Raw genomic sequence first — 27637 nt, 5'->3', positions numbered from 1 at the left:
TTGTGGGTGGGATTGAGGCAGAGGGAAAAAGCCCAGATAAAATATCACCAGTCTGGGGTGGCCGTGGTGGCTCACACCTGTAATCCCAGCACTTCGGGAGGCCAAGGTGGGAGGACTGCTTGAGCCCAGGAGTTTGAAACCAGCCTGGGCAGCATGGTGAGGCTGTGTCTTTACAAAAAAATTAAAGAATTGGCCAGGCGTGGTGGCTCACGCCTGTAATCCCAGCATTTTGGGAGGCCAAGGCAGGCGGATCATGAGGTCAGGAGATCAAGACCATCCTGGCCAACATAGTGAAACCCTGTCTCTATTAAAAATACAAAAAATTAGGCGGGCATGGTGGCAGGCACCTGTAGTCCCAGCTCCTCGGGAGGCTGAGGCAGGAGAATGGCGTGAACCCGGGAGGTGGAGCTTGCAGTGAGTTGAGATTGCACCACTGCACTCCAGCCTGGGTGACAGAGCAAGACTCTGTCTCAAAAAAATAAAAAAATAAAAAATAATAATAATGAAGAATTAACTGGTGTGGTGGCACACACCTGTAGTCCCAGTTACTCAGGAGCCTGAGGTGGGAGGTTCACTTGAGCCCACGAGGTTGAGGCTGCAGTGAGCCAGAATTGTGCCACTGCACTCCAGCCTGGGCAACAGAGTAAGACCCTGTCTTAAATATATATATATATATATTCCAATATATATATCTCTGATATATATCTTATGTCCATATATATCTCCATTATATATATTCCATATATATATCTCTATATATATATATATTCCATATATATCTCCATATATATATATATATCTCCATATATATATATATATATCTCCAGTCTTGTCACAATATCCCAGCCTGAAGGGAGTGGCTGGTGGCGGACTGGATGGGAGAGCACAAAAGAGGCACAGGCTTCTCCTCCCCTTTGGTACTGCCACTGCTTTTTCAATTTCACAATCTTCCGTGAGGCAGTGCCCCCTTCTCTGCCTGGGCTTTATGGCTAGTTTTTGAATGCTTTTGCCTCCTGGAGTGCCACCTCATCATACAAGTCCAGGTTAGCCTGAATTCCAAAAATCCCAACTCTCAGAATCCTGCCAGGTGGTCACAATAGCACCCTTGTTATTATGTAACCTAGCACCCATGGGACCTTGCTTTTATTTTTGTTTTGACTTATTTTTCTCCCCCTGAATGCAATATGGAAAGAACCAAGGAGTTGAGGACTATTATCCCAGTTTCTGGAAGTTCAGTTTTCTCCTCTAAAATGGAAAGGGACTCTCCAAAGTCAGGTAATAACTAATCGAGAGGCAGAAAGATAGTAAGAGTGGCCCAGGGTTTCTTGTGTCTGTTCCTGCCCCCACACAAAATTCCTGCACCTTGTGGCCTTTCTCAGACTAGAGTGAAGTGTGTTTCCCTTGTTAAAGAAGGTTCCAGGTGGCAGCTAATGGCAGCTGTCCAAAGCTCTAAGGGCAACTTTGATCTTGATCTGATCCAACTTTTAATTGAGCTTGCTTTGTTCTTTTGATTTTCAGTGGGCATGTGCGGCCTCATCTCTGAGCTATTGTTTCATCAGGCATTGCAGTAAACTTTGAAGAATGCAAATTCTGAACTTCATTTGCTGTCACCTGGAAGGTGCTAGACAAATTCAATCCCCTTGAATTCTGTGACTAGAACCTATGAGGAAAAGTGAATTGTCGTTTTGTAGGTTTTCATAGAGAAGTAGCAATAGGGAATGATGGGTGAATTTGGACAAGTCACTTTATCCCAAAGCATCTATTTCCTCTTCTGTGAAATACTACTTTATAGTGTTGTTTGGCCTAAATTAAACAAACCATGCAAAAAGCCCAGTCCTGTGCCTGGCATACAGTAAGTGCTCATGTGTTTGCTGCTATTATATTCTCCTAATCCAGTTTGAAAGCTGTGAGGCAGCAACTTTCCAGGAAAAGATGGCTTCAGCAAGGGTATGTTTCTAGGACCTACCCTAAAGTTAGTCTCTTCTATTAGAGTAGTTTGAAGCTGAACTTGGCTGAAAACGATAAGAAAGGCTGGGTTGGGGGAAGCCTTTGTTACTTTTAGTTTCTTGAGATCTCTTCTTGACCTAACTCTTCATGCTCACCACGTGTCATCCATTCTCCAGCACTGTTTCTGTGTACCTGACTGACAGTTTGCCTCATAGTAAAATGATTCTTCTGGGCTCCCTAGGCGAGAGGATGTTGGGCATAGCAAGTTGTAATGCTGTTGATCTCGGAAACCCTTCCGATGCTCCAAAAAATAAAGCAATGAGCAAGACATATCTAGCCAGCAGGAAATATCCTTCATACAAAATGGTTAATTTCTAAAACCTGTGGCATCACCTTGACCGATCTCTTCTGTTTGGTTTATATGGGGGAAACCCAGCTGGAAGAGTCCTTCCTGACCCTTGGTCTGCCTGGGCAGAGGAGATACTGTCCTCTGACCACCAGGTTATGTTGGGTCTAGCAGGCTGCCTTCTTCCAGGCTTTGTGCACCAACATTAAAAAGACAGTCATTTCTCAAAATTGTTTGGGAAATGATTAACTTGTTTCCTTTGATCCTCCCTGCTCTGTGTGAGGACAGTCAAGTAGCAGGGGTGGAGAATGTGTTCTATTATTTTCAACAGTGCTAAGTAAACAGTGGGAGAAATTCTGCTACTAGAGAGGTACAACTCTATTTGAGGGTTTGAAGGCATGTGTGTGCGTGTGTGTGTATGTGTGCATGTGTGTGTGTGTCCTTCTGTAAACATAGAGCTATTGAGTACAAAAATATGGCCATTTCCTCTAAATTTTCTTTCCCCTGTTTTTTTTTTTTAAGGTCTGAATTTCCTGCTGCTATTCACAAAGATGCTTTTTATCTTTAACTTTTTGTTTTCCCCACTTCCGACCCCGGCATTGATCTGCATCCTGACATTTGGAGCTGCCATCTTCCTGTGGCTGATCACCAGACCTCAACCCGTCTTACCTCTTCTTGACCTGAACAATCAGTCTGTGGGAATTGAGGTAATTTACCAGTCATCCTTTTAGTTTGTCAACCTTCATCAAACTCAAACTGTAACTCCAAACCTAGGGATAACTCATGAAGGGGATTGGGTGTGGCATGGGAAGGTAAAGCTTTCATGTTACCACTCAACAGGCAATATACAAATTTAAACTTCTATTACTGGCACATTTTCTTTTGTAATAAGGAAGGTTGTATGATGTCAGTAATCTAGATTGGAGTTGGCAAACTATAGCCATGAACCAAATCCACCCTTTTTTGTGCATCTGGCAAGTAAAGAATAGTTTTTACCTTTTCTAAGGGATGAGTTAAAAACAAAAATGGGAAAGATGAGGCATGTCCCACAAAGCCTAAAGTGTTTGCTGTCTAGCCCTTTGCAGAAGTAGTTTGACAACCCATAATCTAAATAATAGTGTCAGAACTTTGGGGACAGGAGAACATTTTCATCGAGATACCCAGTGTCTGAGAACAATTAAGCCATTTCCTCCAGTTAAATTCTAGTTTGAGTTAAATTTATTTTTCTTAAAACTATAAAGATTGAACTAGGCTCACTCCCCTGACTTTCAGCAAATTCCCCAGCTTCCTGTATCTATGAGCAAATTGAAAGTTCCAAGAATGTTCTCTTCATTTCTCCTTCCTTCTGCACCCATGAATATCTTCATCTGTTTTCATCTTCTACCCTCTTCAGAGAAAAAAGCATTCCTGTTCCTTCACAAGGCTAACTTCTTCTGTTCTGTTCTTTTTACAGGATAGAGGGAATCTTACTCCAAGCTACCCCTACTCTCCACCTCCTCTCCCACCTGTGGGTACATCTGCATGTTCAATGTCTTCATTGACATCTTCCCGTCCTGCTGCATTCCACCACCACCTCTCACACCTTTCCTTTCCCACCAGAGTTCTTTGAGAGTAGTTTGCTGATCGATTTCCTCTTCTGAACTTCAACCAACTGAGATCTGACCTTTTACCACTACCATCTCCTCCAAAGTGCTCTGAATCACTCATAACCTAACTTCTAAATTCAATGACTTCTCTTTCAGCTTTCCTCTCAATTGACTTGAGACTTCTTTCTTGAAACTCCTCCTTTTGCCTTTTATAATATCCTTCCACGAGATTTCTTCCTAATTTCAAATCAATCTTTCTTTGTCACTTCGGTTCTTTCCTCTCTTCATACTAGGGTTTTATTCTCAGCATCTCTTGAATCCTCTGCAGCAGGGGTTGGCAAACATATGCTGTAAAGGCCAGGCAGTAAATGGTATAGAATTTGCAGACTACATGGGCCCTTTTGCAACGACTCAATGCTGCTGTTGTAGAATAACAGTACAGTACCAGACAACATGTAAACAAATGAGCATGAATGTGTTCCGATAAAAGTTTACTTATAAAGGCAGGTGGTAGGCCAGATTCAGCCTGCAGATTATAGTCTACCAAACCCTCATCTAAATTCTCACAGCTAAGAAAATACCTCCTCTTTTATGACTTGAAAATGTGCCTAAGTCTGTGACACTGAAATCTGATTTTCTAATCTGACCTCCGTGATGCTTAAGTAACTTAACCTCTCCATGTCTCTTTATGCATGTTTTCTCCCTTCACACACACACACACACACACACACACACACACAGACACACACACACCCCTCCTTTCCTATTCTATTTCAGTTAAATGTATCTCTTCTTACCCAGTTGCCAAAGTTAATAGTCTGAAACATCTTGGATTCTTTCTTCTTCCTTGTACTAGGCACTTAAACAGATAGCAAGACCCTGTCTTCCTTCACTAGACAAGGAACTTTATTTTTGCTGTTTTCTGTCTTAATGTGATAGCCCATGGAAATTTTCCCTGATGTCCTAGACTAAGTTAGATCTCTTGTTACATCCTCATGTGTTTTCCTGTACTTTTACAGCTCTCACTTTGGATACTAATTTACATTGTTGAATGCTTATTTAATTGTTGCCTGTTCTTCTCTACACGAAACTTGATGAGAGTTGGACCACTGGACCACACCCTGAGCACCTGTTGTAGCTCCAGGGTCCATCCCAGGGCCCTGATCCTGTAGCTCCAGCTGACATTTCAGATAGATTCCTAGCTACTCCCTTTTTCTTTCTTTCTTTTTTTTTTAGAGGAAGTCTTCGCTCTTGTCCCTCAGGTTGGAGTGCAGATGGTGTGATCTTGGCTCACTGCAACCTCCGCTTCCCAGGTTCAAGCGATTCTCCTGCCTCAGCCTCTCAAGTAGCTGGGATTACAGGTGCCTGCCACCACACCCAGCTAATTTTTGTATTTTTAATAGAGAGGGGGTTTCACCATGTTGGCCAGGTTGGTCTCCAACTGCTGACCTCCGATGATCCACCTGCCTTGGCCTCTCAAGGTGCTGAAATTACAGGCGTGAGCCACAGCGCCCAGCCAGCTAACCCCTTTTTCTTGAATACGCCATCCTCTAGCTGCCCACCCAACTCTGCGCTGCGTTTTCTTACCTCCATGCCTTTGCTCACGCTGTTCCTCCACTCTGGAATTTTCTTTTTTCTCTTTTACCCTACCCAAATCATACCTTTTGCCAAATGCCTACTTGTCTTCGAAGTCTGTATTGAAATACCATTTCTTCCCTGTAATCTTTCTGCTTAATACAGAACTGGTTGCTTCATTCCTACCACCAATCCATTTCCTCCAAATTCATTATAGCGTGTACATCATGCTATTATATTTGCATTTTTTCCTTATGACCTATTCATACTCCAACAACCCTAGTGTGTGAGGTGCTTAAGGGCAGCAATTTTGTCTTAACTCACATCTACAGTATTTACAGAGTACCTAGAACACATAGTATGCATTCAGTGGAAGTTTAAACTCAATAAGATAAAAAAGATATAAAACTATACATATCATCTCTCCTCCATATACATACACAGATGGATGCCAGGAGGGTTACCAAAAACATAACAGTGGCAATCTCTGGGTGGGATTACAGATCCACTTTTCTTAAGCCTTTATTACAATTTTGTATTTTCTTTTTTTTTTTGTTTTGAGACAGAGTTTCACTCCGTTGCCCAGGCTGGAGTGCAGTGGCATGATCTTGCCTCACTGCAACCTCTACCTCCCCGGTTCAAGCAAATCTCCTGTCTCAACCTCCCGAGTAGCTGGGACTACAGGCATCTCCCGCCATGCCTGGCTAATTTTTGTATTTTTAGCAGAGACGGGGTTTCACCCTGTTGGTCAGGCTGGTCTCGAACTCCTGACCTCAGGTGATCCACCCGCCTCAGCCTCCCAAAGTGCTGGGATTACAGGGGTAAGCCACCGAGCCCAGCCACTTTCCTATTTTCTAAAATGTCTACGATGTAAACATACTATGATTTGGGGATTTTTAAAAATCAATTGACTAGCAAAGAGAACATTCCCGTGACCTCAAAATCAGCATTTATGGTCTCTTTAATTCAATTCATAAAGGTTTTGGAAAGAGTGAGGGGAGACTTGGACATGGCCTAAACTTGGTCTTGTATCTTAGGGAGGAGCGCGGAAGGGTGTTTCCCAGAAGAACAATGACCTAATAAGTTACTACTTCTCAGATGCCAAGACTATGTATGAGGTTTTCCAAAGAGGACTCACTGTGTCTGGTAAGCCTTGTGGTCTGTCCTTGCCTGAAGAAGACAAGGTGGGGTCTGTGGCCCGTCTCTCTTTCTCTGTCTCACTTCTAAAACCCCAGCTATTTAGATGCAGTCATCCAAGTAGAATTGCAACATGCAAAATAGAGGTGGCATTAGAACACTGTATTAGGATGGTGGTTGGAACCAGTGTCAGACGGACTTAGGTTTGAAACCTGGTTCTTCCGTTTCCAGCTTCATAACCTTGTGCAAACCACCTGTTTCTCTGAATCTGTTTCTCAGCACAAGAAGAAGGTCCCTGCCAAAACTGTTGTTAAAGGGTCAAGGAGATAATAATATAAGACAGTATCTTTAACTCACTAGTACCTCATATTTGTTTAGAAACAAGCCTTTCATTAATGTAATTCCCTGCATTTACAGATAGATAATCTGAGCCAGGACTAGCAGTCCAGGACTTCTGATGTCTCACCTCGTCCTTGACTCTGATACCATCCTACAGACCAAAGTTAGCACTTCTTTGGACTTTTTTAGAGACTACCAAATGGGCTTTGACACGTTCATTTGGAATACATCCAGCCTTAATATTTATATCTTATATCGTTGAACATAATGCCTGGCACACACATGTTTACTTTTAAAAGCTACTGGCTTATAGCTCTTTCTGTGCCTTTGGTCTTTTGGGTGACATTCTGGCCATGTAACTTTTATCCGTCCCTTGACTTCTGCATGTTAACTAAGACTAAGAGCATATTCATAGCCAACTCCTGTCAAGTGTTAACTGTACAATAGCTACTGCACATATATTACTTCATCTTCCCTAAACCACAGAAAGTAGTTACTATCACTGCCATTTTTAAAGATGAGGACCCAGACTCACAGCTTCAAGACCATTACCAAGGTCATAGAACTAGAAAGTGTCAGAGCTGATAGGAAAATCTAAGTGTGTCTATTTGAGTAGGTTGTTCTATTTTAGGTTAGCTCTTAAGTGTGTTATAAAAGTAGTTACTCCTCCAGACAATGAAAGATTTATTGTCAAGAAAACATCTATCTGAAGACTCCGCTGGGGACTGTACTTGGTATATCTGGCTCCAAATCAGCATTTACTTATAGACTTCATGCAAATAACAAACAAAAACAAACCAAACATCAGTTTCTTTACTTCTCTGGCAATTTAAGATAGTATATGTCTAATACAGTATAATTTCCTTTGGGATTTTTTCTTTTTTTTTCAGAGACAGGATCTTGCTCTGTCACCCGGGCTAGGGTGCAGTGGTGTGATGGAATATAGCTCACTACAACTTCATACTCTTGGACTCAAGCAATCCTCTCACCTCAGCTTCCCAAGTAGCTAGGACTACAGGCATGTGCTGCCACACCTGGCTGATTTTTGTTTTTTTCCTTTTTTTCTTTTCTTTCTTTTTTTTTTTTTTTTTTGAGATGGAGTCTCGCTCTGTTGCCCAGGCTGGAGTGCAGTGGCGCAATCTCGGCTCACTGCAACCTCCGCCTCCCAGGTTCAAGCAATTCTCTGCCTCAGCCTCCTGAGTAGCTGGGATTACAGGCACCTGCCACCATGCCCGGCTGATTTTTGTATTTTTAGTAGAGATGGGGTTTCACCATCTTGGCCAGGCTGGTCCTGAACTCCTGACCTTGTGATCTACCCACCTTGACCTCCCAAAGTGCTGGGATTACAGATGTGAGCCACCGTGCCCAGCCTATACCTGGTTAATTTTTAAATTTTTTGTAGAGACAAGGTCTCACTATGTTGTCCAAGCTAGTCTCAAACTGACTTCAAGAGATAACCCCCTCCCCGACTCCAGCCTCCCAAAGTACTGGGATTACAGGAGTGGGCCACTATGCCCAGCTCTAGTGATTTTCTGTTTTTAGAAGTTTTCTTTATTGAGGATGTGTTGTTATTGTGACTAAAACAAGCCATTTAGCATGTGATATGTGGCACATGAGATATATAATTTAGAATTTTAAAAAAAATACTAAATCCTAAAGAAATACCGTTAAAATAGCTTTTCATGGAAGCAGGTGTGAGAAATCTGGTGTGGCTACGTACATAGAAAAATGATAGCCGGGCATGGTGGTGGTGCCTGTAATCCCAGCTACTTGGGAGGCTGAGGCAGGAGAATCACTTGAATCTGGGAAGTGGAGGTTGCAGTGAGCCAAGATCACGCCACTGCACTTCAGCCTGGGTGACAGAGGGACACTCCGTCTCAAAAAAATAAAAAAAAGAAAAATGACACTTCTGGTCCTATCTGGGGTTGAATATATTAGCCTTAGCCAGTAGTTTGTTTATCTTGAGACTCACTTGGGGCTATTGTTTAAAATATATATCTTCTGGTTACACCTTAAGTTCACTGAATTAAATTTCCAGATAATGAGACCTAAAAATCCTCAGGAAGTTTTGTATTTTTAGCAACGCTTCCAGGGGATTCTGTATACGAGAGTTGGAATTCTACTTAGTTTAGAGGGACAACTCTGCCAAGAATTTGTTAAGGGATGGGCTCTGTGTAGATGGCCACAGCTTAGAACAGAACAGGTCTGAGTTGACTAAGTTAATGAAAGGCTAGGCTGTTGCCTGGTCAGACATTTGGCTAGTAGGCTGAAGCTGATCAAGTCACAGAGTTTAATGAGACCTGAGTTGTTGCCCCTTTGGGCTAATTATTTGACTTATTCCTTAGACACCAGCCTCTGCTGCATTTTTATCAATCAAGACGTGATAAGATTCAGTATAATTCCTTCCTGGAACTCTTTCTTTCTTTCTTTCTTTCTTTCTTTCTTTCTTTCTTTCTTTCTTTCTTTCTTTCTTTCTTTCTTCTTTTCTTTCTTTTTCTTTCTTTCTTTCTTTCTTTCTTTCTTTCTTCTTTCTTTCTTTCTTTCTTTCCTTCCTTCCTTCCTTTCTTTCTTTCCTTCCTTCCTTCTTCCTTTCTTTCTTTTCTTCTTTCCTTTTCTTTCTTTTTCTTTCTTTCTTTCTTTCTTTCCTCCCTCCTTCTCTTTCTTTCTCTCTCTCTCTCTCTCTCCTCCTGTCTTTCTTTCTTCAGGGTCTGGCTCTGTTGCCCAGGCTGGACTGCAGTGGCACAATCTAAGCTCACTGCAACCTCCACCTCCTGGGCTCAAGCCATTCTTCCACCTCAGTCTCCCAAGTAGCTGGGACTACAGGCTCATGCCACCATCCATGGCTAATTTTTTATATTTTTTATAGAGATGGAGTTTTGCCATGTTGCCCAGGCTGGTCTTGAACTCTTGAGCTCAAGTGATCTGCCAACCTCTGCCTCCCAAAGTGCTGGGATTACAGGCATGAGCCACTGTGCCCAGCCCCCAGTATACTTTCTTAGACATTCATCAGCTCTACCACTTGCTGAGTGAGCTTGACCAAGCTGTCTCAGTCCTTCATAATTCTTAGTACAATGCAAATGATAATAGCTGGGAAGACGAGTTAATGTGCTTGGCATGAAGTAAGCATTTAATAAATGGTAGCTGTCATTAGTGATTAATGTTAGTACAAATGATCTCATTGGTAGACCACCCAAGGCACACACCCTGGGGAAGCAAGTGGCTTCCACTCTGACAAAGCCATGCTTCAGGGAAAGTTAGTCTGAGACGTTACTTCTTAGGCTTTCATGCAGCTGTTTCAATTGGAAGCAAAAGTACTAACGTTTTCTGTACACAGCCTCCTCATTCATTTTTATATCTCTTTAATCAGAGTGGGTATCTCTTTCCTGCTTTCCTTCCTTTTTTTCCCATCTCTTAGTCTAGAAGTCCACTTACTTGCCTCCAAATTCCTAGTAACTCTCTTTCTGAATAATTCCTTTTGGCAAGACCTGACTAGATCCTCTCTATACATTTTCCTGCCCTTCTACTTGTCTACTTATAACAGCCTCCTTCTGGCTTAGACGTGAGGGCTTCTAAGCCACTTAGTGTGTTCTTCAGCCTAATACCACTACTGCCTTGACTTAGCTTTAAAAGCTGAGATGCCATTTATTCTTGTAAATGGATGTTCCCAAACTTATTTTAAGTATGGCTGAGTAGTTTAGATGTTCAGAAGTTTAATTCTTTTATTGTCAAATGCAAGATGTAAATTGGAAAAATACTGAAGACAAATGCATGAGTGTGTGCACACCTCTGTGTGTGTTTCTGTGTTTTTTACAAGCCTTGATATCTTAGAAGATACTCTCATACAAATGGGCAAAGTACATGAACAAGCAAGTCATGAGAGTAAATAAAACCTAACAAGGAAAAAGGTTTCACTTTACTAGCTGTTAAAGAAATTTAAACTGTAGTAATAACCTTTCAACCCTATCAAACCTGAAAATATTTTTGTTTTGTTTTGTTTTGTTTTGAGACTGAGTTTTGCTCTTGTTGCCCAGGCTGGAGTGCAACGGCACGCTCTCAACTCATTGCAACTTCCGCCTCCCAGGTGAAGCAATTCTCCTGCCTCAGCCTCCCCAGTAGCTGGAATTACATGCATGTGCCACTGCACCCAGCTAATTTTGTATTTTTAGTAGAGACGGGGTTTCTCCATGTTGGGCAGGCTGGTCTTGAACTCCCAACCTCAGGTGATCTGCCCACCTTGGCCTTCCAAAGTGCTGGGATTACAGGCATGAGCCACTGCGCCCAGCCTTGAAGATAGTTTTTAAAGACACTATTTAGTGGTCTATGAGAGTGTGTTAAAACTTGATGTGATAGGAGAAAAGTGAATTGTCACATCTGCTCAAGTAAGCAGTGTGGTCTAGGTATCAAAAGCCTGACTGTTCTGAGCCCTCATTCCCTTCCCTTATTATATTTTAGGGGCTCCATTCTAAGGAAATGTTCTAAATTTAAAAGGATCAATTTGAAAATATTTAGCATAATTTAAAGTGTCAAACTTGAAAACAATCTAAATACCCACGATGAAATAAAGTCAGCTACAATAGAACCCTTCGTCGACTGGCCATTGAAACCACTACAGAGAAAAAATAATGACATGAAAATACTTAGGTCAGATTGGGAGAGGAAGCAAGGTATCAAAGTATTATATTCATTCTATACATGGGGAATGAACATAACTGTCAAACTATGCAAAAGGGCCATGGAATAATATATCAGTGTTAATAATGGTATTTGGGTGATGAGATTGATGATGCATATTTTAACTTTTTTATATCTTTATGAGCATAGTTTTTATCGTAGGGAAGTTCAATCCAAGATTGTTCAATACAGGCTGTTTGTGTTTACTTGTAGGCTTTTACTTGGTCACGTTTTGTGGGCTAACCCCATATGGATGGCTTTCTCTGAATATCTACATTATCGTTGAGGTTACGTATTCAACACTGAACCACTCCAGTTTTGTGTAGCATTTCCTAAGTGTTTCAAGTATAGTTTATAGGACTCTTCATTTTTCAGAACTCAGTGCTTTCTGACTTTGAATTTCTTGGACATATAAGAGAAGCTCAAATCCTTGTTGGACTTATCCTTTGTGTCTTGCCCCTTCTTAATCTCCTTTTAGCTTCCTTGGTCCAGAGAATTTGCAACTGGAGTTGATTTTCTTTTAATATTATGTTTTTAGACAATGGGCCCTGCTTGGGATATAGAAAACCAAACCAGCCCTACAGATGGCTATCTTACAAACAGGTAAGTTGAGTCCATGATTTTAGACAGATTCTTTCTAACATAGTATTCTGAACTACAGGATACGATATTGGTCAGTTTTGGGTCTTGACCTCTTCTCTCTCTCTCTCACCCCATCTCTCTTTTTTGTAGGTGTCTGATAGAGCAGAGTACCTGGGTTCCTGTCTCTTGCATAAAGGATATAAACCATCATCAGACCAGTTTGTCGGCATCTTTGCTCAGAATAGGCCAGAGGTAACTATGTTGAAGCTAACTAAAGGAAATGAGTCAGGATTAAGTTTAAAAACTTCAAATGCTATTCCCCGTCCGGCATTCCAACACTTGTTAATGCCTTACCAAAGCTATTGTTAAAATTTTCTAATGCTTATTCTGCTTGAAAGAGTTACCACTCAGAACCTATTTAATTTCTGGTTAAGTGTCTGGCACTCTTACCTAGGTGTTCGGACTTCTCTTGTTTCCAGCCTATCATGCGTCATTTGAAGTCAATCTGCTTGTTACATGAGGAAAATAAGGAAGCTAGGAGGGACTGCCAAATAAGATCTTGAAGATATTTGGAAAGTATGTTTTAGTATTACAACTGAAACTTGCAATTTGTACTTGAACTAGTAAATTCAGCCATTCATTGCTACTGAGTCTGGCCATAGCCATCTTTCCACAGTGAATTGGAAGCAGATTTTAGACAGTAAGATGACAGTATCAAGCTTATCTCCAAGTTTCGGTTAAGTCATTAGGCGCATTATCCCCAGAGGAAGTCTTTTTATGCTTCAAACGCTCCCTAGAAATGCAGCATATGATACATATAACATACAAAATTTGTGTTAATCAACTGTCTGTGTTATCAGCCAGGCTTCTAGTCAACAGAAGCCATTAGTCGTTAAATTTTGAGGGAGTTAAGTTCTATGTGGATCTTATTGCAAGTTCACAAACTGTAAGTCCCAGTTCTAATGCTAATACAAATATAAAAATATTCACCTATATTTTTAGGTGAATCTACATACTCCATTCTTGCCACAGTCAGCCTCAATAGAAAAAGGTTCCCTTGACTCTAGTTTAGGAACTTAACACCTAATCTGATACAGTTAATCCTTGAACAACATGGGGGTTAGGACCACTGCCTATTCAGTAAAAAGATCCACAGATAACTCCCCCAAAACTTAACTATTAATAGCCTTCCTTGCTGATGATATAGATAGTTGATTAACACATATTTTTGTATGTTGTATGTATTGTATACTGCTTTCTTACAATATAAGCTAGAGAAACGAAAATGTCATTGAGAAAATGATAAGGAAGAGAAAAATGTATATATACTATTCATTAGGTGGAAATGGATCATTATAAAGGTCTTCATCTGAGTCATCTTTACCTTGAGTAGGTTGAGGAGGAGGGCGAAGAGAGGTTGGTCTGGCTGTCTCAGACCTGGCAGAGGTGGAAGAGGTAGAGGAGGTGGAAAGGGAGGCAGGAAATATAGGCACCCTCAGTGTAACTTTCATTGAAAAAAAAAAATCCACAAGCAGACCCTCACAGTTCAAACCCATGTGTTCAAGGAGCAACTGTATATTAGTCTCCTAGGACTGCCATAGTCTAATACACAGACCATGTGGCTTAAACAACAGAAATTTATTTTCTCGCAGTTCTGGAGCCTAGGAATCCAAGATCAGAGTGTCAGCAGGTTTAGCTTCTCCCGAGGCCTCTGTCCTTGACTTGTAGACAGCCACTTTTTCATTTTGCCTTCACACGGCCTTTTCTCTGTGCACATGTTTCCCTCATGTCCGTTCTTCTTCATAGAAGGAAGGGATTAGGACCCCACACTTAAAACTTCATTTAACCTTAATTACGTATTTAAAAGCCCTATCTCATATACTGTCACATTGGGGATTAGGGTTTCAACATGAATTTGGGTTGGGCCAGAGGAGGGGTGACAGGGAGAGAGAATTCAGTCCATAACATCTACATTGACATTTAAGGCCCATCACTAGCAGATTCCTACCTACCTTTCCAGTTTTATTTCCTGTAGTCTTCAAGCTTGCTAATGTGTATCCACACAATGATGTCATGCTATCTGTATTAGTTCGTTATCACACTATTATGAAGAAATACCTGAGACTGGGTAATTTATAAAGGAAAGGGATTTAATTGACATACAGTTCTGCAGTGCTGGGGAGGCCTCAAGAAACTTACAATCATGGCAGTGGAAAGCAAACATGTCCTTCTTCACATGGTGGCAGGAAAGAAAAGAATGAGACCAAAGAGGGTGGAAAGCCCCTTATGAAATCAGATCTCATGAGAACTCACTCACTGTCACGAGAACAATGTATTAGTCTGTTTTTATGCTGCTGATAAAGACATACCTAAGACCTGGAAGAAGAGGAGGTTTAATTGGACTTACAGTTCCACATGGCTGGTGAGGCCTCAGAATCATGGCAGGAGGCAAAACGCACTTCTTACATCGCGGCAGCAAGAGAAAATGAGAAAGAAGTAAAAAGTGGAAACTCCTGATAAACCCATCAGATCTCGTGAGACTTATTTATTATCACGAGAATAGCACAGGAAAGACCAGCACCCATGATTCAATTACCTCCCCCTGGGTCCCTCCCACAACACGTGGGAATTCTGGGAGATACAATTCAAGTTGAGATTTTATTTTATTTATTTATTTTTTTGTGAGATGGAGTTTCACTCTGTTACCAGGCTGGAGTACAGTGGTGCCATCACAGCTCACTGCAACCTCCACCTCCCGGGTTCAAACAATTCTTCTGCTTCAGCCTCCCGAGTAGCTGGGATTACAGGCGCATGCCACCATGCCCAGCTAATTTTTGTATTTTTAGTAGTTACAGGATTTCACCATGTTGGCCAGGATGGTCTCAATCTCTTGACCTCGTGATCTACCCACCTCAGCCTCCCAAAGTGCTGGGATTACAGGCATGAGCCACTGCACCCGGCCTCAAGTTGAGACTTGAATGGGTACGCAGCTAAACCATGTCGAACAGTTTGAGGGTGACCACCCCCATGATTCAATTACCTCCCACCGGGATCCTCCCACGACACGTGGGGATTATGGGAACTACAATTCAAGATGAGATCTGGATGGGGACACAGCCAAACCATATCACTATTCTTTGTTCATTCACTTCCTTCTTTTAATCTACCTCTACCTCCATAACCAAATCCTACTAGTCCTCTAAAGCCCTGCCCAGTTTTCATCGCTTTCCCACAAGCAGTCCCAAATAGCTTTGCCTCACCCTTGAAAGTGATCTCTGACACCCTAAGGCTCCTAATGCCTTCCATGCCTCTTACAGATGGAACTTATCACACTCTGCCTTTGTATTCTGGTCTACCTTTGTATTGCAGTTGTCTCTGTGCCTTTCTTATCTCCTTTATTTAATTGTACTTTATAGCAGTATTTGTAACTGTCCCTATGGCCCCACAGTGATTTTTTTTTTTGTACATAAAAGTCAACAAATAAGTAATCCCAGCACTTTGGGAGGCCCAGGCAGGCAGATAGGCTGAGCCTAGGAGTTTTATGCCAGAATGGGAAACATGGTGAAATCCTGTCTCTACAAAAAATACAAAAATTAGCTTGACATAGTGATGTGTGCCTGTAGTTCCAGCTACTCGGGAGGCTGAGGTGGGAGGATTGCTTGATCCTGGAAGGTTGATGCTGCAGTGAGCTACGATCACACCACTGCACTCCAGCCTGGGCAGCAGAGTGAGGCACTGTCAAAAAAAAAAAAAAAAAAAAAAAAAAAAAAAAGTAAAACAAAACAAGACAAAAATCCAGATAGCATTTGTTGGCTGAATGACTGAACTAGTACTCTTCAGTGTGCCCTCCAGTCCTTACTTGAACTTCTCTCTGTACAGTGGATCATCTCCGAACTGGCATGTTACACGTACTCCATGGTAGCTGTACCTCTGTATGACACCTTGGGACCAGAAGCCATCGTACATATTGTCAACAAGGGTAAAATTTTGCTGTTACATTACAACTTGATTCTTTCTCAATGCTGAGTATTTCTTCAATTTCTGCTTTTTTGTTTATTTGTTTGTTTGTTTAAGCAAACTTGAAATGCTGTGGGCAGAAAATGTTCAAATCTTTCTAGTTTTGTAGTACTTAGGATATAATTTTCAGGAAAGCTACAAAAAGCCCATGAAGCAGAGATACACACAGATAGAAGTTTCAATGACATGCTTCAAGGTGACATGGTATGATGATATAGAGACAAGACTACTCACTCTGAACACACTAGATAAAAGCCCAGAGAGTGAGCTTAATTGACTTAATCACAGTAAAGCTACAGATTTAATTTCCCACCTTTGTAAATCCAAGTCAATACAGTTAACCAGCATGTACCAATGTCCATGGTGAGTCTGCAGAAAATAATTGTCATTGTTAGAGAAGCAAGTCCAAATTTGATGGGCAAGTAACAGCCCTTTCACATATCCAACATGTTACCTTCTGTCATGGGAGTAGTAGATGAAGTGAGTAGGTTCATTTGCACAGTAAACATCATTTGAAACTTTAAACATGTATCAAAGCAAATGCTAAAATTTGGAATTGTAAAATACTTGTCAGCTAAAAATCCTATTTGCTCCCTCCTTTTTCTTCTATTCCCTACTATCCTCCTCAAAATAAAACACAGTGATAGAACCACACCTCAGTAACCTGTTTAGGTTATCTGAATGACTTCTTAAGCAGAAGGAATTTTGTGGCTCCTCTAGAAACTGTAAAATCTGCCTGCACAGTTCAAGAATGTGATGCGCTTCTGTTCCCTTTAAGTTCATTTATCATCAACGGAATGTTTCAGGTTGTACATTATAAATCTGATTTGCAGGTGTAATCTCCTTTGGACACCTGTTAGCTTTGAAAACTTTTAAAACCTCTTCCTTCTTGCAAGGCAATCAGGTACTTAGCAGAGAGAGGGAATGACCTCTGGTTCTATTTTGGCTTTCAGCTGATATCGCCATGGTGATCTGTGACACACCTCAAAAGGCATCGGTGCTGATAGGGAATGTAGAGAAAGGCTTCACCCCAAGCCTGAAGGTGGTCATCCTTATGGACCCCTTTGATGATAACCTGAAGCAAAGAGGGGAGAAGAGTGGAATTGAGATCTTATCCCTATATGATGCTGAGGTATGGATCTGAAATTTAGCTTGCAGCTCCACTGCTGGTCCAACACTTTGGGCAACTTGCAAGATACCTTCACAAGAGGACAGCGTTCTTGTTCTCCAGGGGTGGCATGTGAGGAGTAAATTAGACTCATGCTGCGAAGCTCTGAGAATAATTTCCACAAGACAATTTTGAAACTCATGCCAGGAGAGGACAAAGTTCTGTGGCCAGCTGCATGGACTTCTAAGTGGATAATATATAAATAGGAGTTTAGTAATAGTTAAAGGATGTGGCTCCTGGAGCCAGGCTGCTTGGGTTCACATGCCAGCTCCACATCTGTTGGTTAGGCAACCTTGGGCAATCTCATCTCCCTTCCCTTGGTCCATAAAATGGTGATAAAAATAATCCCTACCTCACAGAGGTCTTGTAAAGAGTTAGCTTAATTCATATATGTAAATTTCTCAGGACAGTGATGGATATGTAATAAGCTCTGAAAATGTTAGCTATTCATTTCTTTCAAAAAAGATTTCGTTAGGGCCCTGAATGACTGAAACTTAAGAGTACAATGGGAAGTTTGAACATGCAATCTACCCTCTATAGGTAGATGATTTTCTAGAGAAATTTTAACGCTTTTCCCTGGGGCTTCCATTGTTCCTGAATGTTGGCTTCTGGTCCTGATCCAGGTTGGAATTTTGCTTATATTCCCATAGAGATGTTCTCATGGGAAAGGGAGGGAGAGGGCCACATTTATCACAGTCTGTCCATCTCAACTAATGTCTTTCTTTCTTGGTTTTCCGTTCATATAGAACCTAGGCAAAGAGCACTTCAGAAAACCTGTGGTAAGTTTTCTTCTGCCTGAATTTGAGCCTTGCCGTAGTCAACTCTCAAAGTTCATGGTGGAATAAGCCCTTGTGCTTCCTCCTCCAGCCTCCTAGCCCAGAAGACGTGAGCGTCATCTGCTTCACCAGTGGGACCACAGGTCAGTGCCCATGAAGCTGAACCTTAGACCCCTAGTCAGCCAAGAACTTGGCTTCAATTCTTGGCCACTGGTAGGCTGGTAAATACTCCCTCTAAAGAGCCCTATCCTTAGGGGCTCACAGCCTAAGGCTTCTAAGTGTGAATTTCCAAATGGAAAAGCATAAACATAAGTAAATACACTTCATTTAATATACTGGGAGGTGTTTACATTCAACAGATTTCAGGGGTCTTAAAGATGATGTCAGAAAGTCCTTTCCCCTGCCCCCACCAACCCACCGCTCTCTTGATTTGACATCGCTGGAATGGTTTCATTCAATCAAGATAACTCAGTGATAGTTCTCCATAAAGGGCTTCAACCCCACCCTACCTCCACCCATCTGTTAGAATGCTTAATAGTTTTTAATGTGGTCCATCATGGTCTACAGTTATATTCTTTCTAGTATGCCCAGTTTATAAGGTTTATAACCATATTACTAGATAATATTGGTAGATCTGGAATTCCAAACATATAAACAGCATGAGACGTGGGGCAGAGGGAGAAGGAGGGTTAACTTGAATTTTTCTTTGCAGCTGTGCTTCTGTCTGAAATCATGGCGTGCACTGCGTAGTAGTAGAAGGCCAACGATGCATTCAGCAGTAGAATCTCCGGGGGCATTAATTATTCCTAAACAGAGGCATATACCATCCACAAAAAGACACAGTGACAGGAAATGCTCTTGGCCTTCTGGAATAAAATCATTTGAATGTAGTTTCTTTCAAGGCCAAAGGCTACCTATTAGCTACATAAAGTATCTTTCTCTCCACCTCTTATTTCCTACAGGTGACCCCAAAGGAGCCATGATAACCCATCAAAATATTGTTTCAAATGCTGCTGCCTTTCTCAAATGTATGGAGGTCAGTGGTCAGTTGAAAAAGAGGCTCTCATTAAAAAGTGAATCTGTCATAAGATTTTTATTTTTGAAGTTAGAGCAGGCAGACACACATAAACACACACACACACACACACACACACACACACACACACACACACACACGTTAAAGGCCGGAGTGTGGACAAACACCAGCGTTTTCTTTGTCTAGAGGACTGTACATTTTCAAGCCTTGGTCTTTTAGGATCACTGCAAATTTCTACACTATATGCAGTTCAAGGCATCTCAGATCTACACAGTGTACTGCCTATACAGCTGTCTGTGGTAGTCCTGGGAGGAGGTAGTTTTAAAATCTCCATTGGAAATGAAAGTTGGCATTAATCTCATGTTGCCTCCTCTTATTTCCCTGGCCTACATAGCATACTTATGAGCCCACTCCCGATGATGTGGCCATATCCTACCTCCCTCTGGCTCATATGTTTGAGAGGATTGTACAGGTGAGTGTTCTGTGTTCCTAGCAGTACGTGGCAAGGGGGTCCTGACTTGCTATCATGTGTTTATTCCAAAGGCAGCTACACAGTATTTACTGTCCTTTCTCCGGTGTGAGAGGCGCAGGGAAGGAGTTGGCTCATGGGAGCTCTAATCATGACATGGCCCCTCATTTCCTGCAGAGTCTTCCTCTGCTAAGTCTGCATGTGTCCAGGGAGGACAGTACTTGTTCCTGCCTTCATGGGGGTGTGTGAGTCTAGTGACATCACAGCTAGGAGCTTACTATCTATCTGCCCTTAATTCTGAGCTGACACAAGACATTGTCTTCTTTTTAAATTTTATTTTGGTTAGAATTTTTGAAAAGATCTACGATTAGAGAAAAGGAAGTTCCCCACAGAGGATCAGGGAAGGAGCATTTGATCCACATAAGGTGTAAGATGTCCCCCGCAGGGATTTTTGCACCACACCTGAGTGTGTAAGGTGGTGCTGTCAGCATGGTGCGCACCGGAGGAGGTCTGCTCTTCTGTGAGTGGACTCCAGGCTTTTCAGGCTATTTTGAGGCTGATTTGAGAACCAAGAGCCATGTCAGCCTTTCAAAAACACAGGTAGTGTGTTTGGAAAGTTCTCTCTCTGCTCCTCGCTACCCCCAAATGCCTCTTCAACCAGCTCATGGTTGATGACTAAAATGCCAAAATGCAAGATTCAGTTCTTTGGGCTAAAGTAATGGTATCTGATTCATAAAAAATTGATTCTAAGAAACCTTAAAAAATATTTTAACATAATTTATGAAATTGGTCTTATGATTGAAGGCAGGTTCTGCTTTAATTGGCAGTGCTTTCTTAGTGCCACATAACGAATTGCATCTTACAAAGGATGATTATCTTAGACTGTCACACAGACTTGTGGTGGAGTCTGGGGGACCACACAGTCTCAATATCTGTCTTATCTGTCATGCCACCACAACAGAAATAAATGTCCATCCTTTCTTGGGGGAAGGCTCTCAGAGTCCTGAATTGGGAGGGAGGTGCTGTGCAAGAAAAGTGTCTGTGTGCCTCAACCCACTTCCCAAATTCCTTCCAAGACAGGTCCCCACTAAAGGGGTTGTTTGCCTCTAAGCTCTGTAATTTGGTTTTGTTTTCAGGCTGTTGTGTACAGCTGTGGAGCCAGAATTGGATTCTTCCAAGGGGATATTCGGTTGCTGGCTGATGACATGAAGACTTTGAAGCCCACATTGTTTCCCACGGTGCCTCGACTCCTTAACAGGATCTACGATAAGGTACTAACTTTCAGCTGAAGGGACTGTCTGTGACTTGGGCCTACACGAAGGAACTCTGTACTACTATGAGATTTACTCCACCTCTACCTCCACCCTCTACAAGTATCTACGTAAAGCCGTGTGTAAATACAATCCCCTCCAGGTGCGGTGGCTCACTTCTGTGATCTCAGCACTTTGGGAGGCCAAGGCAGGCAGATTGCCTGAGGTCAGGAGTTTGAGACCAACCTGGCCAACATGGTGAAACCCTGTATCTACTAAAAATACAAAAATTAGCTGGACATGGTGGGGAGCACCTGTGATCTCAGCTACTCAGGAGGCTGAGGCAGAAGAATTGCTTGAACCCGGGAGGCGGAGGTTGCAGTGAGCCAAGATCACGCCACTGCATTCCAGCCTGGGCAACAGAGCAAGACTCCATCTCAAAAAATAAATAAAAATAAAATTAAAAAATGAAAAATAAATAAGCGCAATCCCCTTTTCCTTGGATAAGATGACTTGGACCTGATCTGAAGAAAGAGCTTGACTCAGAGACTTGGGGGGCACTTGAGGGTACAGCAGACATCTTGGGAAGTTGTTCCCTTGCTGAAGTGCCAGGCCCCATGGTATACATTTCAGATGCATCCTCTCATTGAATCCTCACAAAATCATAGTAAATCATACTTACACCTGGTATTTCTAACTTATGATGAGGAAAACGAGCCTCAGAGGTTAAATAACCTGCCCAGAGTCACATCTAATAAGGGGTAGGGCAGAATCAAGCTTTCAGTAGTCATGTTTCAGTAGTCATGTTGGCTAGTCATGTTGATGACTAGCACTGCTCTATTTTTCATTAGAAATTACAGAATGGTGATTTCTGTAATTCTGTCTTCCTCTTGCATTCATTAGCTGAGATTCTTCCATAAATCCTGGTGAATATTTGATTCTTTTTATTTATCAATCTTCAGAAGAATGGATTTGTGCCTCAGCAATCTTCAAAAGTAGCCAATGAGATTTTCTCTTTGTATTTTTAGGAATTCATAATTTTCAGATTTGTTTTTTTTAAATTTCAGTCATTCTTTTTTTTTTTTCTTTTGAGACAGAGTCCTACTCTGTCACCCAGGCTGGAGTGCAATGGCACGATCTCAGCTCACTGCAACCTCCGCCTCCTGGGTTCAAGTGATTCTCTTGCCTCAGCCTCCTGAGAGCTGGGATTATAGGCATGCACCAGCACACTCAGCTAATTTTTAAATATTTTTTAGTGGAGATGGGGTTTCACCATGTTGGCCAGGATGGTCTCGAACTCCTGAGCTCAAGTGATCCCCCTACCTTAGCCTCCCAAAGTGTTAGTCTTTCTTCTTGATCTTCTAACTGCCCCATCTTGGCAGTTGGAAACCCTCATCAAGTTGCTCACGTGTCCTTTTGACAATACCCCTGTAGCCTCTGATAGCTTCCTTGGTTTCCGGCACAAGAGGTCTCAACCTCATCTTGTATATTTCTCACCCAATTCTTAGATTGTCTGATTGCTTCAGGGAGGCACTGAAGCTATTTGAACCCAGGCAATATAATATGTGATGATTCCTCAGGCTGGGATCCGTGAGGAAGTAATGCATGGCCATTCTTCACGTGCTTTGGAACCCTCCCCCATCTCCCCAACCACCTCTGAGATTTTAACTCTTCCTTTCACTCTTAGGACTCTCAGCAGATGCTAAATGGGCTCCGGTGACAGGGCAGGCAGTGTTCTAGCAGAAATGATAACAATTCTAGCAGTTTCTTACCATGCTATGCAATTAGTAGATTTGGTTGTTGTTATGGTTTTTGTTCATATGTTGTTGTTGTACATTTTTTATTTTTCAGAGATAGTTATTGTATAGTATAATACCTAATACACAGTTCACTTCTGGAATGCATTTTTTTTTTGTATTTTTTTTTTTTTTTTTAGACGGAGTCTCGCTGTGTCGCCCAGGCTGGAGTGCAGTGGCGCGATCTTGGCTCACTGCCAGCTCCACCTCCTGGGTTCACGCCATTCTCCTGCCTCAGCCTCCTGAGTAGCTGGGACTACAGGCGCCCGCCACCACGCCCAGCTAATTTTTTGTATTTTTAGTAGAGACAGGTTTTCACCGTGTTAGTCAGGATGGTCTCGATCTCCCTGGAATGCATTTTTAAAATGAAGGACTTTATTAGCACAGGTGTCTAATACTAGCTCTTTGTCAGTGACTTGTTGAGGGAGGGTGAGTCTTGTGAATGTTGAAGAAAGATAAATCTCTTTTCGTTGAGGGAGATTTCAAGAATGACATGATGCAGGAAGCATTTGAGCATGGATCTTGGAGACAGATTATGACATATTGGTACAAAGATAATGTTATAGGCATAAGAAGATGCTTATGTCCTAGAGCACAATTTACATCAGAAGATGAAAATTATCACCCCTGCTTGGCTGGAGGCCCAAAAATGGGGTTATAAACATGGAAGATGGATGGAGAGGGATTCTTCACATTTTGAACAAGAAAAAAGACTTCAGTTGGCTTGAATCTGACTTCCAGTAGGGTGGAATCTTGAAAGCCAGATACAGAGTTCAGGACTAAATTTTGGAAATAAGGGGTCACTTTGAGCTGTACTTGGGGAAGCTCTCCTTTGGCAGGAGTGTGGTTGATGGAACGTAGGGTCACAGTGAGGTCAGAGTCAGGGAGACCAGGGAAATCATGCGAGCTGGGAAAATGGTGTCAAAATTAAGCCCAAAGGGAAGAAATCATTTTAGTAGGAAGGTAGGAAACTCTTTTGGGGTTTGTATGGTGTGGCTAAAGACACCTTGTTTATAGGGAACGGTGGGAATTCTCCAAGTTCAGTTATATAAGCATCACAGAGGGAGAGGGAGGAAGACATGATACTTGTTTTAAAACTCAGATTCCTGGCCAGGCGCGGTGGCTCTTGCCTGTAATCCCAGCACTTTGGGAGGCCAAGGTGGGTGGATCACGAGGTCAGGAGATCAAGACCATCCTGGCTAACATGGTGAAACCCTGTCTCTACTAAAAATACAAATGGGTCCTGTATCCCACTACTCAGGAGGTGAGGCAGGAAATGGGTGAACTGGGAGGTGAGTTGCATGATCCAAGTGGCACCACTCCAGATTCATAGGCTGCCCTTTGACCTACTAAATCAAAAGCCCTAGAGGTGGTACCCATTGAGCTGTGTTTTTTGTTTGTTTGTTTGTTTGTTTTAAATCTAGTACCCCCCAGGTGACTTTGTAGGCAGTGCCTCTTTATCTCAGTTGTCAAGTTGTTTCCCAAGGACTAAAAATTGGGGCAGGATGTGGGAGGACTGGAGCTCTGCATTAAGTTCACTTCTTTCTGAGCATGGCCATAATTCTCTGGGCTAATCATTATTCAGCAATCCAATTCATGAGTGTGAGACTGTGAGACCACTTCCTTATAAAGCTAGAACACACTGTTTCTTGCTCACTAATGGCCTTGATGAGTATCTCCAATAGGTTTCCAACTAAAAGGAGCTATCACTCTGCAGGTACAGAATGAAGCCAAGACACCCTTGAAGAAGTTCTTGTTGAAGTTGGCTGTTTCCAGTAAATTCAAAGAGCTTCAAAAGGGTATCATCAGGCGTGACAGTTTCTGGGACAAGCTCATCTTTGCAAAGATCCAGGTAGGTTGGGCAGGTCCCGGACTGAAGCAGGCAAATACCTGGGCTGCCTTCTGACTCCATAGACCTTGCTTTTCCTCTGCTGCTTGGGCGTCACTTTTAACTAGAGATCCTTTCAGACTTTGTATCCACTGCCTTTTGAGATCTTTCTTGTACTACTTTACTACTAAAGGGAGTAGGTTTTTTTTAAAAAAAAAAAAAAAAAAAAAAAGCAGGCTGAGTGTGGTGGCTCACACCTGTAATCCCAGCAGTTTGGGAGGCCTAGGTGGGTAGATCACCTGAGGTCAGGCGTTCAAGACCAGCCTGACCAACATGGTGAAACCCAGTCTCTACTAAAAATACAAAAATTAGCTGGGCGTGGTGGTGGCTGCCTGTAATCCAAGCTTTTCTGGAGGCTGAGGCAGGAGAATTGCTTGAACCTGGGAGGCGGAGGTTGCAGTGAGCTGAGATGGCACCACTGCACTCCAGCCTGGGCAGTAGGGCCAGACTCTATCACAAAAAAAAAAAGTTTTATTTAGGTTCTAGCACTCTCTCTTATTTTCTTTGGTGGTCTGTTGAGATTATAAGCAATTTAAGGGGCTGAAGAACACAAATTATTTGAGAAATATATGGCTTCTGGTCCCAGCTATGGATAGTGATGACAGTAATAGCTAACATTTTAAGTGCTTTTTTACAATCCAGACTGTATTCTAAGTGCTTTGTAAATTAACGTGAGAATTGATGTCAGTTTAATTCTCATAACAATGATGGACAGGCTATTATACCCACTCCACAGTGGAGGAAATTGAAGCCAAGAGAATAGGTTTTAGTATGTGTTTTGTTTCCACTGAACAGGACAGCCTGGGCGGAAGGGTGCGTGTAATCGTCACTGGAGCTGCCCCCATCTCCTCTCCAGTCATGACATTCTTCCGGGCAGCAATGGGATGTCAGGTAAGCCAAGCACCTTCTTTGAAAATAGGCTATTTTACTTCTGCACAAACAAGCTCTCTGTTTAAATAAAAATGAAAACAATTAAAAGGTCCCAAAATGAAAGTCACCTAAATTCTCAAAATCCAAAGAAAATATCCTTCTAACCATCTCTTCAGGCATCTGTGTGTAGAAACCTTCACATAAATAAAACCAGTGCTCTAAAACACCTGTTAATGTTGCTTCTTGTCAAATAAAGCTCAGCATCATTTTAATGATTTCGCAATAGTTTATTGAATGTAGTTGACCCTTGAACAATGCAAGAGTTAGGATTGCCTACCCCCATGCAGTCAAAAATTCATGTATAATACTTGACTCCCTAGCCGGTCGTGGTGGCTCATGCCTGTAATCCCAGCACTTTGGGAGGCCGAGGCAGGTGGATCACAAGGTCAGGAGATCGAGACCGCCCTGGCTAACAAGGTGAAACCCCGTCTCTACTAAAAATACAAAAAAATTAGCCGGGCGTGGTGGTGGGCACTTGTAGTCCCAGCTACTCGGGAGGCTGAGGCGGGAGAATGGCGTGAACCTGGGAGGTGGAGCTTGCAGTGAGCTGAGATTGCGCCACTGCACTCCAGCCTGGGCAACAAAGCAAGACTCTGTTTCAAAAATAAAAAATAAAAAAAAATACTTGACTCCCCAAAAACTTAACTACTAGTAGACTACTATTGACTAGAAGCCTGACCAATAACGTAATTAATCAACACATATTTTGTATACGTATTATATACCGTATTCTTACAATAAAGTAAGCTAGAAAAAAGAAAACGTTATTTAAGAAATCATAACGAAGAGAAAACATATTTACTATTCATTAAGTGGAAATGCATCATCATAAAGGTCTTCATCCTCACTGTCTTCATGTTGAGTAGGCTGAGGAGGAAGAAGAGGAGGGGTTGGTCTTGCTATCTCGGGGGCAGCGCAGACAGAAGAAAATCCACCTATCAGTGGAGCTGTGCCATACAAACCTGTGTTGTGCAAGGGTCAACTGTACCCAAATAACTGATCTCCTATTAATGGACACTTGAGTTGCTTATGATATTTTTCATTGTTATAATCAATTAATCATTAATCTAGAATAAATCCACGCAAGAAGGGATTATTGGGTCAAAGTGTATGTATCTGTGTGTGTGTGTGTGTGTAATAATGTATATTATCAAACTTTCTTCCAGAAAGATCTTTTTTATACATTTCTGCAAGTATACAAGGCCTTACTTGCCCATGCTCTTGCCAGTGACAGACTTTATCTGTCATTCAGATATTAGCTAATCAAATAAATGAAAAATCTTATTACGGTTTTGTTTCTTTTATTTACACCAAACATCTTTCTATTGCTTGTTGACATGTATATTTCATCCATGAATTATTCTATTACTTCCTTATAGAAAAACAGGCGAAAGATAATTTGGTCCTTTTTTATATTTCTAAGAGTTCTTCACAGAGTAATACAGGTTGAGTGTCTCCCTATTTGAAATGCTTGGGACTAAAAGTGTTTTGAATTTTGCATTTTTTTCCAATTTTGTAATGTTTGCATTATAAAACAGTTGAGCATTCTGAATCTGAAAATCCAAAATCTGAAATGCTCCAAAAAGCATTTCCTTTGAACATCATGTTGGCACTCAAAAGCTTTTGGATTTTGGAACATTTTGGATTTCAAACATTTGGATTAGAATAGTCAACCTGTAATACTAACTTTTGTTATGTTGGAAACATTTTTCCTTGTCTCATCATTTTTGCCCTGTGTATTGCCATATAAACATTTCCAATGTTTTTATAGTCAAACTAAATAATCTTTTCTATTTGTAGGTTTTAAACTGCTTAGACAGGACTTCCTAACCCCTAATATTTCATAAGACTGTTTCACCCTTATTTTCTGGCAAACTTACCATTTTCCATTTTTTCCTTTTAAGTCTCAGTTCCGCCTGAAATTTGTCCAAGTGCTTGGCCATGCACATTGTCTCAATTTTCACCCAGATGGATAATTAGTTCATTCATTCAACCAACCATGCAGAGCATGAACAAAACAGGCACAGACTTTTCCTCATGAGTCCCCTATCTGTATAATCACAATCAAAAGAGACTCCAGATTGATGCCAAGGCCTGAGGTCCTTCAAATTAGCATCCTCTTAG

At 41.7% G+C, this 27637-nt stretch overlaps 1 protein-coding gene across 4 annotated transcripts in view; it reads left to right on the top strand.

Annotated features, from left to right (window-relative positions):
- ACSL5 (acyl-CoA synthetase long chain family member 5) overlaps positions 1 to 27637 on the top strand; it is a 50489-nt gene that overhangs the window by 14656 nt on the left and 8196 nt on the right. For 2 of the 4 annotated variants that reach the window (XM_032177903.2, XM_058436021.1), the window contains exons 2-14: positions 2816 to 3000; positions 6492 to 6600; positions 12140 to 12204; positions 12334 to 12435; positions 16063 to 16162; positions 17154 to 17332; positions 18115 to 18147; positions 18236 to 18287; positions 19107 to 19180; positions 19575 to 19652; positions 20786 to 20920; positions 24413 to 24547; positions 25379 to 25474. In XM_032177903.2, the coding sequence (XP_032033794.1) occupies positions 2816 to 3000; positions 6492 to 6600; positions 12140 to 12204; positions 12334 to 12435; positions 16063 to 16162; positions 17154 to 17332; positions 18115 to 18147; positions 18236 to 18287; positions 19107 to 19180; positions 19575 to 19652; positions 20786 to 20920; positions 24413 to 24547; positions 25379 to 25474 (1343 nt within the window). Of the gene's footprint in view, positions 1 to 1190; positions 1276 to 1520; positions 1619 to 2815; positions 3001 to 6491; positions 6601 to 12139; positions 12205 to 12333; positions 12436 to 16062; positions 16163 to 17153; positions 17333 to 18114; positions 18148 to 18235; positions 18288 to 19106; positions 19181 to 19574; positions 19653 to 20785; positions 20921 to 24412; positions 24548 to 25378; positions 25475 to 27637 lie in introns of those variants that run through there. The other 2 variants (XM_058436020.1, XM_058436019.1) reach the window with 2 other exon arrangements.

This window comes from Hylobates moloch, unplaced genomic scaffold, assembly GCF_009828535.3.
Source record: "Hylobates moloch isolate HMO894 unplaced genomic scaffold, HMol_V3 SCAFFOLD_3, whole genome shotgun sequence".
NCBI lineage: Eukaryota > Metazoa > Chordata > Mammalia > Primates > Hylobatidae > Hylobates > Hylobates moloch.
This window is presented reverse-complemented; position numbering and strand designations above follow the sequence as displayed.